This window comes from Rhineura floridana, chromosome 1 (genome assembly GCF_030035675.1).
Source record: "Rhineura floridana isolate rRhiFlo1 chromosome 1, rRhiFlo1.hap2, whole genome shotgun sequence".
In the NCBI taxonomy this organism is placed as follows: Eukaryota; Metazoa; Chordata; class Lepidosauria; order Squamata; family Rhineuridae; genus Rhineura; species Rhineura floridana.
The window spans coordinates 34,086,061-34,107,837 of record NC_084480.1 but is presented as its reverse complement, the minus strand read 5'-3'; the positions used below and the strand labels follow the sequence as shown (position 1 = coordinate 34,107,837).

The 21,777-nt window shown below is 42.5% G+C and overlaps 1 protein-coding gene across 1 annotated transcript in view; it reads right to left on the bottom strand.

Moving 5' to 3' along the window:
* Positions 1–21,777, bottom strand: part of ITGA1 (integrin subunit alpha 1) — a 131,542-nt gene that overhangs the window by 97,345 nt on the left and 12,420 nt on the right. Inside the window, exons 2-3 of the mRNA XM_061617663.1 lie at positions 2,014–2,134; positions 1,286–1,398 (exon numbers count right to left, since the gene is read on the bottom strand). Of these exons, the coding sequence (XP_061473647.1) occupies positions 1,286–1,398; positions 2,014–2,134 (234 nt within the window). The remainder of the gene's footprint in view (positions 1–1,285; positions 1,399–2,013; positions 2,135–21,777) is intronic.

Genomic DNA, 21,777 nt, shown 5'->3' with positions numbered 1-21,777 from the left:
TCCCCAGTTACCACATTCCACAAATTGCTCTGGTTTACTCCATGTGCTGCATTGCTTTGTACTTTTTCACATGCTCAGATATCCCCATATGTGACTGTGTGTGGGGGGGAAAATAGGAGAAAAGTCTGAATGTGCAAGTTAGCCTGAAAAAGGAAACATGGGCACCCATCGAAGAAGAAACATTATTATTATTATTATTATTATTATTATTATTATTATTATTATTATTATTATTATTATTATTATTATTATTATTATTATTATTATTATTATTATTATTACCCACCCTTCTTCTCAGCAGGACCCCAGGGCAGCAAACAAAAGCACTAAAAACATTAAAACATCATAAAAACAAACTTTAAAACACATTAAAACAAAGCATCTTCAAAAACGTTATTTTAAAAAGCTATCAAAATATCTAAGATTAAAAACATTTTTAAAAAGAAGGTTTAAGAACATATTAAAAAGCAATTCCAACACAGACACAGACTGGGATAGGTCTCAACTTAAAAGGCTTGTTGAAAGAGGAAGGTCTTCAATAGGTGCCGAAAAGATAACAGAGATGGCCCCTGCCTAATATTTAAGGGGAGGGAATTCCACAGGGTAGGTGCCGCCACACTAAAGGTCCATTTCCTATATTGTGCAGAACGAACCTCCTGATAAGATGGTATCTGCAGGAGGCCCTCACCTGCAGAGCACAGTGATCGGCTGGGTATATAAGGGATAAGACGGTCTTTCAGGTATCCTGGTCCCAAATATGTCATCTGTGATGGTTGTTGTTCTGTGCCTTCAAGTTGATTTCAACTTATTGCAACCCTATGAATCAGCAACCTCCTATAGCATCTGTTATAAACCACCCTGTTCAGATCTTGTAAGTTCAGGTCTGTGGCTTCCTTTATGGAATCAATCTATCTCTTATTTGCCCTTGCTCTTTTTCTACTCCCTTCTGTTTTCCCCAGCATTATTGTCTTTTCTATTCTAGTGAATCATGTCTTCTCATTATGTGTCCAAAGTATGATAACCTCAGTTCCATCATTTTAGCTCTGGTTTAATTTGTTCTAACACTCAATTATTTGTCTTTTTTGTGGTCCATGGTATCTGCAAAGCTCTCCTCCAATACACATCTGTATTTACCCATGGAAAATATTTCCATCTAAGAAGAATGTCATAGGTGAAGCGACCCCAAGATGATGACCAGAGAGTTGTGAAGAAAGTACAGACAAGATTTTAAGCATTCCTATGTTGAGATGATTCTAACATTTCTGCTAGCACCTCACTTTCTTACCTGGTAAGTTTAGTTTCACACATGGCAAACCATTGCCCTGTCCTACAGGGCATTTATAGACATCACCTGTTTTCTTCTGGGGCTGACCAGCTAAGGGAGAACCAATAAGCACCCTGAAAAAGAAAAGAAAGCTATATTCATGTTCCCAATATAGCAAAAAATTTTACTGTTGTTTCCTATAAAGCAAGGATGGGGAACCTGCAGTCTTTGAGATGTTGCTGGACTATAACTTTCATCATCCCTGACTACTGACCATGCGAGCTGGGTCTGATGTGAGTTGAGGTCCAAAAACATCTGGAAGGCTGCATGTTCTCCATCCCTGTTGCAGATTTTAAAAGATATGCCTCGTGGAACTCCCTCCCACTGAATAAGGCAGCTGCTGCTATTATTGAAATTTTGGCATGTTATTAAGACTAAGGCATTTTTAGCTCGGTATATATATATATATATATATAGTCATAGTAGATGTAATTTTATTGTGGTTTTAAATATTTTAATGTGTGTGTGTGTGTGGGGGGGTTGTATTATGTTTACATACCCTAAACCACTCTGGCATTGTTCTGATGAAGAATGGTACATAAGTATTTTAAATAAAATAAATGTAATCTGCATAAAGCAAATGATGCGGAGGGCAAAGATCACAGAGGAAACCAGGAAAAGAGATGGGAAAGGGTTATGCTTGTGTTTGGGGGGATAGGGGAAGAATAAATCCATAAAAATAAACTCACCATTTTCCTTCTTTGTTTTCAAATTGTTGAACAGTGTATCCAAACATATCTTCCATTGGGCCACTGAAGATCATTGTATCTTTCACATCAACATTGAACGACAGAGTGAGATGCAGCAGTGCTGTAAAAAAAAGGGAGGGGTGATGGGAAAAGAATATGGAAGAATATTAATCACTGTGACTCCACACTCTGAGGCAGCATGCTTGTGAATTCCAGTTCCTGGGAATCACAAGTGGGGAAAGTGCTGTTGCACTCATATTCTGCCTGCAGGCTTCCCATAGGCATCTGGTTGACCACTCTGAGAACAGGATGCTGGACTAGACTGTCGTTTGTTCTGATCCAGCAGGGCTTATGTTCTTATGACAAGCAAGCACAGTTAGGAGGACTATTTATGAATGACGAAGGTAGGTTAATTACCCAGCAGATACATGCCACTAATGAGACAGGGCATATTAAGTTATTATTTATTAAATTTATATCCCACCTTTCCTCCCAGTAGGTGTGTGTGCAAATATGATTAGTCTGCCTTTGTGGCAACCTATGGTCAGTTTTGTGTAGTGGCTAGAATGCTGGGTTCTGATGGGTAAAAACCTGGGTTCAATTCTCTGTTCAGCTGTACAGTTCAAGGGTGAACTTGGGCTAGTTATCATCTCTGATCCTAACCTAACTCACACAGGTCCTTACATCAGTTAGGGCGAGGGCCTTAGAAGAATACATGGTTTGCATGCAGTGGGTCCCTGGCATTTCCAGCAAGTGCTGGGATAAACTCCTGTCTGAAACCCTGCTGCCAGTCAGTGTAGACAGTGCTGAGCTAGGTGGACCAATGGTCTGACTCTGCATAAGGCAGCTTCCTTATGTTGTCAGGGTAAAATATGGAGGTTGGCCACCATACACATTATCCTCAGCAAAATAAAATTTAATAAACAAGGCCCAAACTAGCGTCTGGAGGTGAAACAATACAGCTACACAAGAAACAGTAATCATATATTAGATAAATATATATAAAATATATAATTAGTGAAATTCAGTGTATGATTTTATACTGATAATGAGATCTTAGGCTTCATGTGGTCTGCTCCATGCAGTTTAATGAAAGTGAACATAATTTGTTATCTTGCAACTGCAAACACAGACCTAAGCAGCGTTGCAGGCATTTCCAGTTTTTCTTTCAAGATATGTACACATTTGTCCTATTGATCTGTATCTATGTGACAAGGGTCTTAAACAATGTTCTTGTTAAAAGGAATCGGTGCAATGCCTCTAACTCATTATTAGATTCAGTAATGATTGGATTGAGTTCCTTTCTGTGTTTCATTCAAACAAACTAGGATCAAATGGTGGGTGCTGATCCTGATTTGTTAACTAACTATAAGACAAGTTTGGATGTAACACTGAACTATGGTTTAGCATTGTGTGGAAAAAAGCCTGCATAAGCCTCATGCTTACATGCTCTCCCCTCCTCCAGGATACTAAAAGATGGTTTGATCCTGTGTTGCCCCCCACAAGTAACCACTGCTTAAACTAGCTACTTTCTATCTCCTCATTATGGAGAGTGTGTATCCCCACAGCTTATGCAGGCTTGTCCATGTAACACCAAACCCAAATTTACTGTGACTTTTGAACCAGCCTTTACACCACAAGTTCCTGAGTCCGGAGATAACTGGAAACAGAGATTATTTATTTATTTATTATTATCTTTATTTATACCCCGCCCTTTTTCCAAACGGGAACTCAAGGCGGCTTCCAGATAAAAATAAGTACACATCATTAAGAACATATAAACATATAAAACATATAAAATCAGCATTAAAACAGGATTAAACTATTATGATGTTAAAACCAAATAGATATACAATTAAAATATATATGGACAGTGACGACCTCGCCTCAGTTGTTCATGCTCTGGTAACTTCTAGACTGGACTACTGCAAGGCGCTCTACGTTGGGCTGCCCTTGAAGACTGTTCGGAAACTACAACTAGTCCAGAATGCAGCGGCCAGATTGCTGACACGGACCAGAAGGTCCGCTCATATAACACCTGTTCTGGCCCGTCTGCACTGGCTTCCTGTTTGTTTCCGGGCTAGATTCAAAGTGCTGGTTTTGACCTATAAAGCCTTACACGGCATGGGACCGCAATACCTGGTGGACCGCCTCTCCCAATATGAACCTATCCGGACACTACACTCAACATCTAAGGCCCTCCTCCGAGTGCCATCCCATCAAGAAGCTTGGAGGGTGGTGACTAGAACCAGGGCCTTTTCTGTGGTGGCCCCCGAACTGTGGAACAGCCTCCCCGATGAGGTGCGCCTGGCGCTGATGCTACTATCTTTTCGGCGCCAGGTGAAAACCTTTTTATACTCCCAGGCATTTTAAAGTGTGTTTTAATAGCATTTTCATCATTATTTGTATTTTGGATGTTGTTTGGTTCTTTTATTGTTTGTTTGTTTTGTTTTCTTGATTTATTGTATTTATTGTATTTATACATTGCTTGTTTTTTATCTTTTTGTACACCACACAGACAGCCTTTGGGCTTAGGGCGGTATATAAATTAAATAAAATAAATAAATAAATAAATAAATAAATACTGTAACCCAATTTAGGAGCATACAATTAAAACAATAATATACAGCACCCTTTTCAATCACTACCCTTAAATCTTTCAGTTCCAAAGGCCTGCCGGAAGAAAAAAGTCTTTAGCTGTCGGCAGAAGGACTGCACAGAGGAGGCCATTCTTGCCTCCCTAGGGAGGGAGTTCCAGCCACCGAAAAGGCCCTGTTTCGTGTCCCCACCAGTCGCACTTGTGAAGGTATTGGGATCGTGAGAAGGGACTCTCCTAAAGATCTCAGGGCCTGGGCAGGTTCATATAGGGAGATACGGTCTGACAAATAGCCTGGACCTAAGCTGTATAGGGCTTTATAGGTCATAACCAGCACTTTGAATTGTGTCCGGAAACAGACTGGCAGCCAGTGGAGCTGCTGCAGTAGGGGAGTTGTATGATCCCTGTAACCAGCCCCAGTTAACATTCTGGCTGCAGGTCGTTGCACCAACGGAAGTTTCCAAACAGTCTTCAGAGGCAGCCCGATGTAGAGCGCATTACAGTAGTCTAAGCGGATGTAACTAAGGCATGTGTCACCATGGCCAGATCAGACGACTCCAGGAACGGGCGCAGTTGGCGCACTAATCTTAACTGTGCAAAAGCATTCCTGGCTACTGCAGAAACCTGGGCTTTCTCTTTCCCATATGCACAAAGAGGACAAAGAAGAGGGAGGGGACGTGCATGAATCTGAGGATTATTGCAGGTTGTTAAGCCTTATCTCCAAACTGGGCCACTGAATAGCTCCACCTAGCCCAGTATCATAATCACTGACAGCAATTGCCCTTGCTATCTGAAATCGTTTCAACAGAAAAGGCAGAGAGAAGAGGTTACAACAAATGTTTAGCATTAAAATAGTAATATAGCACAAATAATGAATGCAACACGCATGAACCATCAGAGGTTGGTGAAAAGACAGGAAACCATTTGTGGTAGTTTGGAAGCAACCAGATATGAGTGAAGGAAAACTCAGGGTAAGATCCTGGGAGACAATGAAAGATGAATGCAATGCCAACAGGTTGCAGTCTTGTGCTATTCTGAGAAGGGGAAAACAGTTTAAGGTATCCATCATGAATATCATTCTGCAGAGAATGTATTGTTCGGTTGGACATTGTTTGTTTGTTTGTTTGTTTGTTTGTTATACTTGTATACCGCCCCATAGCCGAAGCTCTCTGGGCGGTTTACAGTAACTAAAAACAAATACAATTTAAAATACATCTTTTAAAAAAACCAATTTAAAACACATAAGATAACAGTGTTGGCGCCAGGTGCACCTTGTCAGCAAGATCATTCCATAATTTGGGGGCCACCACTGAGAAGGCCCTCTCCCTTGTTGCCAGACTCTCAGCTTCCCTTGGAGTAGGCACCCGGAGGAGGGCCTTTGATCTTGAACGTAGTATATGGGTGGGTTCATATCGGGAGAGTCGTTCCATCAGGTATTGTGGTCCCAAGCCGTGTAAGGCTTTATAGGTCAAAACCAGCACCTTGAATCGAGCTCAGAAACATAAAGGCAGCCAGTGCAAGCGGGCCAGAATCGGTTTTATATGTTTGGACCATCTGGTCCCTGTTACCAATCTGGCCGCTGCATTTTGCACAAGCTGCAGTTTCCGAACCGTCTTCAAAGGCAGCCCCACGTAGAGTGCATTGCAGTAATCTAATTTGGAGGTTACCAGAGCATGGACAACTGAAGCCAGGTTATCCCTGTCCAGATAGGGACGTAGTTGGGCCACCAACCGAAGTTGGTAGAAGGTATTCTGTGCCACTGAGGCTACCTAAGCCTCAAGTGACAGAGATGATTCTAGGAGAACCCCCAAGCTACGAACCTGCTCCTTCAGGGGGAGTGCAACCCCATCCAGGACAGGTTGGACATCCACCACATTTAACACAATCTCTCACGAAAGAGCATTCCAAAGTGCGGTTTTCTCTGAATATCATGAACTCAGTCCTATCAGTGATTTAGCAGCCTCGTTTTTCTTTCTCTGAGAACACAGCACACTTTCTGAGCACTGAAATGGCTAACACAGTTGTTTATTATGTATAGCATGTGTGAGGTCCCCCATCCCAATATAGAGCAGTCAAAAGAGAAATCAACCCTAACCCTGTGAAGGAATGGGCTTCTTTATTTATTTATTAAAAAGTGAATACATCTTTAAAAGTATGACTACAGATCTGTGAAATGTTTCATTGGATACTGTAATACATATAGTGTAAATCAGACGGTATAAGATAATCCTTCCATCTGTCCCATCAGAATGGATATCCCTGAAGTGACAGAACTGAAAAACTAAACCCTTTGTATCCAGAGAGGGGCAAGGCTCAGTTCAAATTTTTTCTTTAGTACATGCTCTTATATATTTTTATTACGTTTCTTTTTACTCTACAGATGGATGACCTTAAAAAAGAGAGATTCTTATTTAAAGTGATTGCTGTTTTAAGCATTATATTGGAGTCTATATTGGTTCTGTCATGCTAGGAGTTGATGAGAGAAGCTCAGCATTGTAGACTTCCAATGTTTGAGCTAAGTAGAACAAAACAACATTGTGATTTGTAACATTTTGATACCCAAGCAACAGTTTTCATTCTCCAAAAGCGACAACAGCCTTCTTCAACCTGATGTCTTCCAGATGTTTTGAACTACAACTCCCACAGTACTTAACCATTGCCCATGCTGAGTGGGGCTGATGCAAGTTGTAGTGCAAAAACTTCTGGAGGGCCACAGGATCCCAGTCCCTGGCAAAGGGTAAAAGCTGAAGGGCCCAGTTCCATGTAAGCCGAAGTAAAATGAAGAGGCACTGCAAAAGAGCACAATCATGTTCTCTCCCTCCCATTCCTTTTAATAGATCTTGTACTGAAAGTGTTTCTTGTGGGTTATGTTCCCTGGAAAAGAAGACTGCATCTCATAAAAAGTTGTTGATAATTAAGTGATGCTAGGATTCACAATGCATTTAATGATGCCATAATCAAGCCTTTCAGTGCCTTTTACAGTAGTTGAAGCTGATAAAAAGAACTGGATTATTGCTTGTAAAAGTCTTTCTGTTTCAATTAGTGGTTTTATGATCCCCAGAAAAACAGCAAAAAAAAAAAGGTTGAAAAGTTATTGACAGTAAAGGAAGGTGAGGGAAAGAGACATTTTGTCGGCTCTGCTCTTATGACCAAAAAATAAAATAAATGACACCACTGTGTTACTAACCTCTAACAAAACACTTTTATGTATCAGCCCACTGAAAGGTTGTCACCTTTCAAAACTTGTATGCAAAGAAAACTATTGTCATCAGAAGGAAGAAACCACTGGAGGCAGTGAAGTCTGTTATCATTTATGGTCACATTCACACCATACATGGCTTCTCTTAAAGAACCATGGGAACTGTAGTTTACCCCTCATAGAGCTACAGTTCCCAGCAACCTTAACAGACTACAGTTCCCAGGATTCTGTGAGGGAAGCCAAGTGCATTAAATGTGCTTTAAACATATGGTCTGGGAGATGTAATATTTGCAGGGTTTGAAATGAACCACAAATGCTGGTTAGAACAAACTTTACTTCACAGTGTGTTGCTGCATAACCAAAAAACTCTACTTTCATTTTCCTACTGGTCCCACCCCCAACTGATTCCCCCATACAATTACTTCTAATTCACTTGAGTTCCTACTCACATTACATCTCCCTTTTTATTTTTAAGAAAAAGATAGAAACTACTGTCTATATCGAATTGGTTTTCTGATCACTCTGCCTCTTGATGTAGTAACAGGTAACTCAGAGTCCAAAATCTTGTCTGCTATATCACTGGCACTTTGTGCTACAACTGTCTTGAGACTCTGATAGGTCTAACTCTGATGGAGGTGCAGTTGCAGTCTCAGTAGTCTCATTTATTTTTGCTTCACAACTTGGAGTGCTTTGAAGATCTCTTCTGTTCCTTCGGTAGACAGCTAAATCATCAGTCTGAACCGAATATGATCTTGGAGTCATGTTTTGTCCAGTCACTCTCACTGGTTTCCACACTCCATTTTGCCAAACATTAACAGAATCACCAACCTGCAAAGGTGGTAAAGACTTTGAACGTTTGTCAAAGTAAAGCTCCTGTTTTTCTTGTCTTCTCTTCAGATGTGTCTGTATGTCACCTTTTACCTGCTGAGGTAGTAACAATGGTGCTGAGATAGGCAACCTGGTTCTTAAACATCTCCCCATTAAAAGTTGTGCAGGTGAGGCTGTATCTACTGTAGGCGTATTTCTGTAATCCAATAAACTAAGATAAGGATCTGTGTTATTCAGACTAGATTTCTTAAGAATCCTCCTTACTGTTTGGATCGCTCTTTCTGCCATTCCATTTGATTGAGGAAATAGTGGACTGGATGTTGTGTGAACAAAGTCCCAATCTTTGGCAAACATTTTTAAGTCTCTAGAGCAAAACTGAGGGCCATTATCACTGACAACCTCTTCAGGTATACCATGTCTTGCAAATATAGATTTGCAGTGTAAAATTACTGATCTACTTGTAGTGTCTTCAAGCAAACAAATTTCCACATATTTTAAATAATAATCAACCAAAAGTAGATAGTCCTTTCTTTGAAATTCAAACAAGTCCATTCCTAGCTTCTGCCAAGGTCTTCTTGGAATTTCATGAGGTAACATTGGTTCTTTTGGGGGTTTTTTTCTGAAGGTGTGACATGTGGTACATGACAGTACCAATTCTTCAATTTGGGCACACATACCTGGCCAATATACAGCTTCTCGTGCCCGCTTTTTACATAATTCAACACTCAGATGACTCTCATGTATAATATTCAATATGTCTTTCCTCAAATCTTGTGGTACTACGATTCTATCACTTTTAAAAATGAGTCCATCATGAACACTTAATTCCTCTCTGTAATTCCAATAAACACGTATACACTCTGGAACTTCTACTCTTCTACCTGGCTACCTCTGCAAAATGGCATTTTTCAAGATTTGCAAAATGCTATCATTTTCAGTAGCCACCTGAAATTCTTTCAGTTTTGATTTGGAGATTAGTAAATAAGAGAACATGAGGTTAACAGCAACCTCAGCTTCTTCAGAACTTATTCCTTCACCCTGTTCAAGATATGCCCTGGACAGGGTATCAGCAATTATTAATTCTTTGCCTGGTCTATAGTGCACTTGTAATTGATATTTCTGCAGTGTTAACTGCCGTCTTTGGATTCTTGGAGGTGCATTATGCAAAGGTTTTCTGAAAATTGCCTCCAATGGTTTGTGGTCCGTTTCCACAGTCACTTTTTTGCCATAGAGAAATTGATGGAATCTTGTGCATCCAAACACTATTGCCAACATTTCCTTTTCTATTTGAGCATAGTTCTGTTGGGCCGCAATCATTGCTTTAGAAGCATATGCAACAGGTGCACCTCTTTGCAACAGTACAGCACCTAAGCCTGTAGAACTAGCGTCCACTGACTGTCAGGCCCAGGATGTGACTCAGGAACCAGACCAATGGCTGTAGTTAATTCGTGTTTTATTAGGGTAATGTCCAAACAAAGACTGCGTTTTCTCATGAAGCAATACAGGGATACAGGTCCTGCGGCATTGGGAGAAAGTTGACAGAGCAAGGGACTTCTTCCCGCTTGTTCTTTAAGAAGGGGCCAAACGGGCACGCAATCTTTCGCTCCTCCTTAACTGCCCCTCAGGTACTGCCCGCCATCCCCCCCTTCTCTCCTGTCTTTTCAGATGTCTGTGTGTGCGCGGTGAGGGGGGAAGCATCACCCCCTCCTCTTCTGAAGTTTCCAATTCCAGGATGGGGGATAGGGGAGGGGCTGATGGTAAACTGCCTCCCCTCTTTTTGGCTGTGAGCAGCCCTCCCTCTTTCCCCTCTTGCTCTGAGCCTGAAAGAGGGGGAGGCGTGAGAATGTCCAGGGAGGGCTCAGGCTCCCCGTCGCTAAGCGACCTTATCACTGGCAGTTCCTCTGTTTCGTCTTTGCTCCAAAGGGGGGAAGTTCCTCCCCCTTCCCTCTGCCATCCATCCGAATACTCTTCTCCCAACTCTCCGGGATCCAGCTTCCCGGGATTGGGACCCCAGCTCTGCCTTCCGACACCATTCCCCCTCCCAGGCTGTGCCCCCCTCCCCTTGTCTGGCTTGGGACGGTGGGGAAAACGTTGATGGAAAAGTTTTACCAATTCTGGAGCATGCACATCAGCTGCATCTTCCCATGATCTGTCAGCCACCCTATAGCCTTTCCAGTGAATCAAGTACTGCAGCTTGTGGCGTCTGATCCTGGAATCTAAGATCTCCTCAACTTCAAACTCAAGCTGCTCATTTACCAGGAGTGGAGCTCCGGGAGGTTCCTCCGGCCGTAACTCACTGGGAGGGGCGGCTTTCGTTAAGAGGGATCAATGGAACACAGGATGTATTTTAAACGTGTCAGGCAGCTTCAGTCGGTACGCCACGGGATTGATTTGAGTTTCTATTTCGAAAGGACCCACCCTCTTGTCTTGTAATTTTCTACATTTGCCCGGCATCTGGAGGAAGCGGGTGGACAGCCATACCTGGTCTCCCGGTTGAAGGGGGGGGTCCTCCTTCCTGTGCAGGTCAGCAACTCGCTTGTACTCCGTTTTGGCTTTGTTTAACTGCTGTTTCAGTGTCTGTTGCGCCGCTTGCAATTCCTTAAGGAAGTTCTCAGCTGCCGGTACCAGCATTCCTTCTGAGCTGCTTGGAAACACTTTAGGATGGAATCCATAATTAGCGAAGAACGGGGTTTGTTGAGTGCTGGAGTGCAGAGAATTGTTGTAGGCGAACTCTGCAAAATGCAAATATGATACCCAGTCAGTCTGTTGATAGGACACATAACTTCGTAAATATCTTTCCAAAACGGCGTTCAAGCGTTCCGTCTGCCCATCTGTCTGGGGGTGATGGGCGGAGGAGAGTTTTAATTCCGTCTGCAACTGTTTCCACATTGCTCTCCAAAATTTGCCTGTGAACTGAATTTCTCGGTCTGAGACTACGCTGTTTGGCAATCCATGCAGCCGGTAGACTTCTTTGATGAATAACTTGGCTGTTTCTTTAGCCTCTAAGGCCCCTGCACAAGGAAGAAAGTGTGCCATTTTGGTAAGTAGATCCACCACTACTAAGATGGCTGTCATTCCTTGGGACTTGGGTAGATCAGTTATAAAATCCATGGAGAGGTCCTTCCAGGGTTCGTGTGGGACAGGCAACGGTTGTAACAGTCCTGCTGGTGTCCCTGTTTGTGTTTTTGTCCGCAGACAGACAGAGCAGGACTTCACATAACTCTCAATATCCCGACGCATTTTAGGCCACCAGAAGTCCTTGGCCACGTTCTGAATGGTCTTGTAAATCCCAAAGTGTCCCGCTGTGATGGAATCATGACACTGGCGTAGGATTCTGAGCCTTAATTCCCCTTCTGGCACATATCTGTCGGTTTTGAACCATAACAGTCCATTTCTCCAGTGAAAGGTTACTTCTGAGTCTTGACCTTGTCCCGTCTCCTGCTGATATTTTAGCATGTCTGCATCTTCTTGTTGTGCCTTTTTGAGTTCCTCTTCCCATGAAGGCTGGCATACTCCCAACGTTAATTTCTCTGGCGGGATTACGTACTGAGGCTGGTCCTCGGATTCACTTTCTTTGTATTGTGGCTATCTGGATAAGGCATCCGCTCTCTGGTTTTTGGCTTGGGCATGGTAAGTAATCTGGAAGTTAAACCTAGTGAAGAACTGGGACCATCTTATCTGTCTCTGGTTCAGCTTTCTGGCTGTTTGGAGGCTTTCAAGATTCTTGTGGTCGGAGCGCACTTCAATTCGATGAGAGGTCCCCTCTAGGTATTGTCTCCAGTTTTCAAAAGAGTCCTTGATGGCCAGCAGCTCCTTCTCCCAAACTGTGTAGTTCTTCTCTGCAGGCCTTAACTTCCGAGAGAAGTACGCACAGGGGTGCAGCTCCTTCCCTTCTTGGTCTAATTGTAGCAGGACCCCCCCCGATGGCAAAATCTGAAGCATCTGCTTCCACTACGAAAGGGCGGTTCGGATCAGCAAAGCGCAGAATGGGCTCAGTAGCAAACCTTCTCTTCAGCTCCTCAAAGGCCTTGGTGGCGTTCTCTGTCCATTGAAACTTCTTCTTCCCCCTTAAACAGTCAGTCAGAGGAGCTTTTAATTTGGAAAACCCTGGAATGAACTTTCTGTAATAATTGGCAAACCCCAAAAACCGTTGTACATCCTTTTTGGTGACAGGTTGGCCCCAGTCCAATATGCAGCTTACTTTCCCTGGGTCCATCTCCACGCCTTCCGCTGAGATTCGATATCCAAGGAAGTCTAGAGACTTGAGGTCAAATCCACATTTCTCTAATTTAGCATACAGGTGATTTTCTCTCAGTCTCTTCAACACCGTCTTCACATGCTGGTCGTGGTCTTCCTGGTTCTTTGAGAACACCAGGATATCATCTAAGTGTCCAACAAGTCTCTAAACACGTCGTTCATTAATTTTTGAAAAATTCCTGGACTTCCACAAAGCCCGAACGGCATGACCAGGTATTCATACTGTCCGTAAGCGGTCAAGAATCCTGTTTTCCATTCATCTCCCTCCTTCATTCTGATCAGATTGTACGCTCCTCTCAAATCCAACTTCGTGAAGATTTTTGCAGAGCGCAGTCGGTCCAGCAACTCTGAGATCAGGGGCAGCGGGTAGCTGTTGGGGATGGTGATCTGGTTCAATGCGCGATAGTCGTTACAGGGTCTGAGTTCCCCCCCTTCTTTTTCACAAACAATAGTGGCGCTCCAGCAGGGGATTGTGAGGGGCGTATGAATCCTCGCCTCAGGTTTTTATCCAGGAATTCCTTCAGGGCCTCCCTCTCATTCTCTGTGAGAGAGTAGATTCTCCCTGATGGGATGCTGGCTCCTGGCACTAGGTCAATCGCACAGTCGTAAGGGCGGTGGGGGGGTAAAGTCTCTGCCTCTTTTTCATCAAACACATCTTTGAATTCTTCATACTCTGGCGGCAGGGTCACTTGCTCGATCTCTTGCACTGCCCCCGCTAAGGTGTTCTTGATTCCTTCAGGTTGACAGTTCTCCTGGCAATACTGTGAGGTGAACCACACCACCGCCTCCTTCCAACTTATTTTGGGTTCATGCTTTGCTAGCCAGGGCATTCCCAGAATCACCTCAAAGTTCGAGAGATCTGACACGTATAGCGAAATGAACTCTTCGTGCCCAGGGATTTGAAGTTTCACTTCCTCCGTGGCTTGTGTCACCCCTCCTGACTTCAGGGGTCTCCCATCGATAGTCTCCACAGCTAGGGGAGCATCCAGTTTCCACCGGGAAATTCCATGACGCTTGACTAACTTTGCATCAATAAAATTTGTGGAGGCTCCACTGTCAATTAAGGCAGTGGAATTAAACACCACTCCTCTGGAAGTTGTAATCCGAATAGGCAAGACCAACACCCCCTTTGAGGGAGGTTGGATCGTTGGGGGGCCTTTATACAACGCTGCCCCCAGTCCACCGGCCTGCACGTGGACTGGGTGTTCTAGTTTCCCAACGGCTCGGCTTTCCCCCCTTTCGGTCCACAGTCTCTGGCCACATGGCCCGGCTTTGAACAATAAAAGCATAAACGTTCCCGGCGTCGTCTTTCCTTTTCTTCTTCCGACAGTCTTGGCCTAGCCCCTCCCTGTCCCTCAGTTGCATTACCTGCCATCCCTGCAGTGGGAAGGGTCTTGTTGCGGGATGCCGAGGCTGAGTATCTCGGGACCTCCTGTATAAATCCTCTGTACCTTCCTAAGACAGTATCCTTTCTCACGAGATACGGAGTCACCCATTTTGCAGATTCTCCCTCCAGGAGGCTAATCACGAAAGCTACTTTAGCCCCATCGTCTGGAAATTCCGTGTGCCTGACATCCAGATATAACTCACATTGAGCCACGAAGGTTGCCAACTGATCACTTTGTCCCGCGTATTTTGGGGGCAATCCAATGGGAACCTTTACTACGGCAGCTGGAGGGGCTGTTCGCATCTGATCTATCGTGGCCTTCAAGGTTTGATTATCCGTCTTCAGCGCCTTGACTGCTGCTAGCAGGGCTTGAACATCCGTCTGCAAATCAGCTACCTTAGTCCTCAAGAGTTCCACTTCTTCCGTCTCAGAAGTGGGGTTCGTCCCCCCCGCTGCTCCCTTTGACATCTTGTCCCAGTCAAGTGAAGAGAGCGTTGAGGGTGATTTAGGTGGCTCTGTCAAGCTGTCAGGCCCAGGATGTGACTCAGGAACCAGACCAACGGCTGTAGTTAATTCGTGTTTTATTAGGGTAATGTCCAAACAAAGACTGCGTTTTCTCATGAAGCAATACAGGGATACAGGTCCTGCGGCATTGGGAGAAAGTTGACAGAGCAAGGGACTTCTTCCCGCCTGTTCTTTAAGAAGGGGCCAAATGGGCACGCAATCTTTCGCTCCTCCTTAACTGCCCCTCAGGTACTGCCCGCCTTCCCCCCTTCTCTCCTGTCTTTTCAGCTGTCTGCGTGTGCGCGGTGAGGGGGGAAGCATCACCCCCTCCTCTTCTGAAGTTTCCCAGCTCTGCCTTCCGACACTGACAGAGTTACAGGTTCTTTCACATTATAATATTTCAAAACATAGTTCTTTTAACTGTGTGAATGCTGTTTCATGAACTGACATCCAGCAAAATTCAACATCTTGGGCCAACAGCTGTCTTAAAGGGCTTGTTACTGTTGCCAAATTTGGGATAAACTTTGCTAGGTAAGTGACCATTCCTAGAAATCTATGAAGATCAGCTTTGTTACTTGGGCTGGGCATTTCAGTGATGGCCTCTATTTTAGATGAATCAGGTTTTAGTCCTTCTTTGGTTAAGATGTGTCCTAGATATTTTATTTCAGTCATGGCAAATTTGCATTTCACTTTGTTCAATTTCAGATTCCTCTCTCGGCACCTGTCCAGAACTCTCTTCAGTCTCTCATTATGTTCCTGTTTGGTCTTCCCTCACACCAGGATATCATCTATGTAGCATGTGACCCCATCAATACCCTCAAATGTCTGTTGGATCATCCTCTGATAGACCTCAGGAGCTGAAGAGATACCAAATGGCATTCTTGTAAATCACTACCTGCCAAAAGGTGTATTAAATGTACATAGCCTGGAACTGTTGTCATCTAGCTGAATTTGCCAGAATCCACTACTGGCATCAAGAACAGTAAACAATTCTGCTTCTGTTAGCTTACTGGTAATTTCTTCTACAGTAGGCAATTGAAAATGTTCTCTTAAAATTGCTTTGTTCATATCTCTTGGATCTAAACATATTCTTATCTGGTCCCGGCCAGGCTTGTCTACAACCACAATTAAATTCACCCACTCTGTAGGTTCTTTTACCTTAACTATGACTTTTAATTGCTCCATACGAGTCAGTTCCTTTTGGACTTTATCCCTTAGTGCCATTGGAACCTTCTGAGGTGCATGAATTACAGGTGGAACCTGTGGGTTGATTTTGATGGCGTATTTCTCTGGTAAGCAACCTAAGCCTTCAAATACATCTTTGTATTCAACTGCAACATCCCATTGATCTACTGGAGCTCTTTTCATTAAATTAACTCTTTGCACCAAATTTAAATTAGTCACAGCCTGGAGACCGAATACAGCTTGTGCATCAAAGTCTACTATGTGAAATTCCAACTCAGCTCTTTGATCTTTATATTTGCAATCCAGGTTACATTTACCAGACACATGTAGTCTTTCTCCGGAGTAGGTTATTAATCTGGCATTTGAATGCTGAAGTGGTTCAGCTTGCAAGGCTTTGTATGTTTTTAAAGACATTGCATTAGCCTGTGCTCCTGTGTCAATCTTAAAGGTCACATACTTGTGATCATTTATGAGAAGATCCACACACCATTCATCTTCCAGAGCTGTAGAATTCAATGTGCCAATGAAGAAATCATGAACATTTTAGCTGTATCTGCTACTGAGAACATTTGTCTGTCTTGAAGTTTTCTATCTCTAGTTTTACACATTTTAGCAAAATGATTAAGTTTGCCACATCTTCTGCATTCCTTCCCATATGCAGGACAAGTATTTATGTCATGATGATTGATACCACTGTTGTAGCAGGCCTTTGCTGCTACTATAGGCCTCTGTGGCATTTCCTTTTCTTGGGGGCTGGTAGTAGTGCCAGGGCTCCATTTGCTCTGAGGCTGGCTCACTTTTGGCTTTTCAAAGGTACTTTTGCCCTGTAAGGCATCCATTTGTTTTTCCGTTGCCCCAAAATCTTTCATCTGTTTTGCAGTCACTTCTTCTGCCCTGCATATATTCACTACACACTCAAGGATTAAATCACTCTCTCTCAATAACTTGGCTCTCAATCTGTCTTTCTGAATGCCACACACTATGCGATCCTTAATAAGAGAATCACAGCTCCCCAAATTCACAGGTCTGAGCCAAAAGCTTCAAATCAGTCACATATTGGTCTATACTTTCTCCTTCACTCTGCATTCTAGTGAGGAACCTGTGCCTTTCATAAGTAACATTTCTTCTGGGCACACAATATGCTTCAAATTTATTCATCAAAACTTGAATTTTATTTTTATCTACATCATCATCAAACTGGAAAGTATTAAATACCTCTCTTGCTTCTTCACCTGCCACATGCAGAAATAATGCTGACTGGAGTCTCTCATCTTTCTTATCTGCTCCACTTGCAATGCAGTACAATTCAAACCCTTGCTTTCATCTTCTCCAGTTCTCTGCTGCATTTCCTTCAAGCACCAACGTTCCTGGAGGCTTTAGCTGGTCCATTTTCCACTACCTTATGTTTTGAGGTAGTCTTCTGACACCATGTAATATTTGCAGGGTTTGAAATGAACCACAAATGCTGGTTAGAAGGAACAAACTTTACTTCACAGTGTGTTGCTGCATAACCAAAAAACTCTACTTTCGTTTTCCTACTGGTCTCACCCCCAACTGATTCCCCCATAATTCACTTGAGTTCCTACTCACATTACAGGTGATACTAATGATGATTAAGTTTCACTGAGTTTCTATATTTATGTTGCTAAAAGTGAAGGGCATTAGCAGACTTTGGGTAGCTCCATGAGCTAGGGAACAGCCCCATAAGAACTCAACAGAATTGAACACGGGGCAACTAAGTGTGAAAGAACTATTAAAAGGGTGGGAGGGGGCAATGAATTCGAGATGCCTAAAGGGACAAATGAAAATATTAGAAGGGTTGAATAAACTATCTGTCTAGATAGGCCATTTCCTGGTTCACACTGAAAAACTATTTTAAAATGTCTCCAGGGATGAAAGACATGGCTGTCTGCGGAAGTCCACCCAGCTACATTTGCAGGAATTTAGTTTGGAGTTAAATCCAAAACACTCTAATGAAGACTGAGCATTCTCGAAGATGTTCAGATTTTCAGATGAACACATATTTAAAGAATGTAGGTGTGTGCATATGGAGTGGGATCATGCTACTAGTCATGCCCTTGCATACTACTTCACATGCTGGTCACACCTTAGGCAACTACACATTCATTTCTGTGAAGGAGGCTTGCATACATACATCTGCACACATATAGGCTCCCTTCATACTAATGCTGAATTCATGGCTGCAGGGAATGTAGCTATCACATATATTAGAACACAGGAAGGATGGGCAGCACATCAAATCCCACCTTTGACTGTGTGAGGAAGCTCATTTGAACACTCCTACACTCACTCATTCCTAAAACATTTCATTTGGGAACCTTGTTGCCGTGATGCAAACCTTGCCTTCAGCTGCTGCCACTTGTTCCTCCCCACTAGCAGAGGACCTTATGTGTGCATAAGTGGGTGCACTACCTCCACACCCATATTCCCTGTCAAAATGATAGGCATGATTTTACTAGTTTTGAAAGAAACATTTTCTATGGATCCATGTCATATTCTGGAACGGGGACAGTCTTTTGAAAATTCATTCCTTATTGTAATTTTACAAAAAAAAGTAAATCATAGACAAAATTATACCTTTTAAGGTTCTGCAGTATTGTGTACTCATGGTGAACACACTATGCCCCAACTTCTTGACTTTTGCTATTAAAAACATTATATACTGTATATGAGAATTCGCTGTCATCTGAAAATGTGTGCATTGGTGTTTTTGAATAAGGCTCCTATTAATGTTAGTATTTAGGACTGATTAAAATGTTACAAATGAAATTCATATGGCTATTTTCACACTTGGCTGAACTCCAGTATTTCAGATAAAACCTTATACAAAGCTTTCCATTTTTCCAGGCAGAATTCACGTCTGCCTATTTTTTCCTACAGGCCACAAAAGAACTTTTGTTTAACTTTTGTTCAAGCTTCTGAGCCTTAATCTTTAACATTTGCAGAATAATAAACTGAGATTCTGGGCAATTTCCAATAAACAATATAAAAAATAAAAAATCTTTATTAAAAGTAGACAACCACCCACTAGAGCAAAACAGAATAAAGCATCTTGCAAACAGCTCAGATTCCATAATCAACAATTGTTCAGATCTAATGCTAGGCTTTGTTCAAATACAGTAAATAAAAGCTTTCTTCACTGGCATATATGAAGTTATTTGCATTGCTCATTGCTTTACAATGCTGTGTTAAACTGATAAACGTACTAAATCAAGGCTTTGTGTCTCTTTCCAGGCTGATAAAAAAATGTGGGTGGGGTGGGGAGATGAGAATATGCTAGGCAGAGCTCAAGGAAATGCATAACCAGAGCCAGTGTGACATAGTAGTTAGGACAGAATTAAGGTGCCATGGGTTTAAATCCCCATTCTGCCATGAAGTTCACTGGATGTTCTTGGGCTAGTCATATTTGGTCTACACCAACCTAGTGCCCTCCAGATGTTTTGGACTACAACTCCTATCAGCCCCAGCCATTATGGCCAACCGTCAATGGTGATGTAAGGCACCAGGCTGGCCTACACTACATCACAGAGATGAGAATGAGAATGAACTGTAAGACACCGTTTTTAAGCTCCTTGGAGTAAAGGTGGACTAAGTGTAATAAATGACTGAAGGACTCATCTGAAGAACAATCATGAGAAAATGCCACACGTGTACAACTCATTGCTAAATAGATGGCTTTCAGAGAGATGAAAGCCAAGGTTAAGGACAGTTATATAACAATACATTCCGAAAAACACAAATCACAATTTTAAGCCCCATTTGGGCCCCTTCCACAAGCACTATGCTCTTTCTGGTCATGGAGCAACTAGATTGGCTCCTATCCTTTGTCAACATGTATTCTGAAAGCTTTGAAAACATTGAAGAAGCATTTTTTAAAAGTGTGCTATTGTTTTTTTCCCTTGAGCCTCAGACCTTACCAGCAATAATTGTTAAATGTTGTAAACTACCCTGGAATCAAATTCAGTGAAGGGCAGTACAAGCGTGTTTTAAATAAATGTTAACATTCAATGCTAAAGGCGTAGTGAGATGGTGGAGGCAAGAAGCATTTTCAAGGGTCCCCTTTCCTCTCCTGCAAGGACTAGCAGCACAATCCCATACATGTCAACTCGGAAATAATTTGAGAAATAATCTGCACTGAGTTCAACCCCTTATTACATGTATATATATTGTGGCCTAGGTCTCTTTCCATATAATATCCAACAGCATCTTGCAACAAATATATTACAATAAATATGGAGTACTTCAGAAAAAGAATATACCACAATGTAAATTCTTAAAAAAAAAGTTAAATTATATGATAGAGGGTTAATTTAAAAAAGGGCTGCAAAAGGCTGCTTTGTAAATTAGATTGTTTTGTAAACTGAATGCTATTCTTCCCAGCAGACTATATAAATCAACATATGTGTCAGCCAGATTTGACAATATTAATTTTTGTTTTAAACAGCTATTTACGTAAAATGTTATGCAAGAGATTTTACACTGTTTTTCTTTCCAGTGCAATAAAATCTCATCCATCTTGCCATAAACATAGCCAGTGTACTCTCTAAAACCTGAATAATTTGGTCTTGCATTTGCTGAAATTTCAATAAAAACAGTAGAATGGTTGTTCATCAACCATTAACTACTGCATCCTTCAAGAATTATAGGGTTGAATCCAGCATAAATCATAATCAGATTGGACGCACTGAAATGGGCACAATTAATTTAAGGCCTCAGTAATTATACAGCCACAAGAGCACATGTCTTGTTTCTGTTATTTGGGCTTGTCACCACTCACCATATGCTCAGAGGTATATGTTACCAAATTCTTCCAAGCGACACAAGAAGTGGATTGGACTGTGAAAGACCAACCCAAATTGTGTTTGCCTTTGTACAAATCACGGACCTGACACAGCAACATCCTTCTTTAGTTTAGCCTTTGCCAACCTGGTGTCCTCCACAGCTGTGATGGTTGGTGCTGATGGGAGTTTTAGTCCAAAACATCCTAAGGGTACCATGTTGGCAAGGTCCAATCTAGCACAAGGCATAATCTGATCTAGCCCAAAGAGGCTACCCATGTGACAAAAGTTTGCAATTCTCATAATAACCACTGATTGGGTTTATAGGAATATATAAATGAACCCAGAGGTTCAACAGAGAGAAACAGGAAAATAACTATCTATATTCCTCTGGCAACCATTGGACTAGAAGCAGAATTCAGTAACAGATCACAATTCAAAATCCAGAAGATTAGATGCACACATGCCACAAGCTTTGAGCTTGTGGAATCAAGCCCAGCACAAGCAGAAATAGAAAAGATTTCTGATTAACAGCCCAATCTTATGCATGTTTACTTGGAAGTAAGCCCACCAAGTTCAATGTAACTTATTTTCAGAAAAAGGTGCATAGAACTGAGGTCTTAAATCAATGGACAGCCTGCTATGAACAAAGATATGGCACCCAATACCCCTTTCCCCCAGCTCATTCCTTCATTTATTTTGTTGTCCAATTACTGAATCTGTTAAGAACATAAGAAAAGCCTGCTGGATCAGGCCAGTGGCCCATCTAGTCCAGCATCCTGTTCTCACAGTGGCCAACCAGGTGCATGGGGGAAGCCCGCAAGCAGGACCCTAGTGCAAGAACACTCTCCCCACCTGAGGCTTCTGGCAACTGGTTTTCAGAAGCATGCTGCCTCTGACTAGGGTGGCACAGCACAGCACAGCCACCATGGCTAGTAGCCATTGATAGCCCTGTCCTCCATGAATTTGTCTAATCTTCTTTTAAAGCCATCCAAGCTGGTGGCCATTA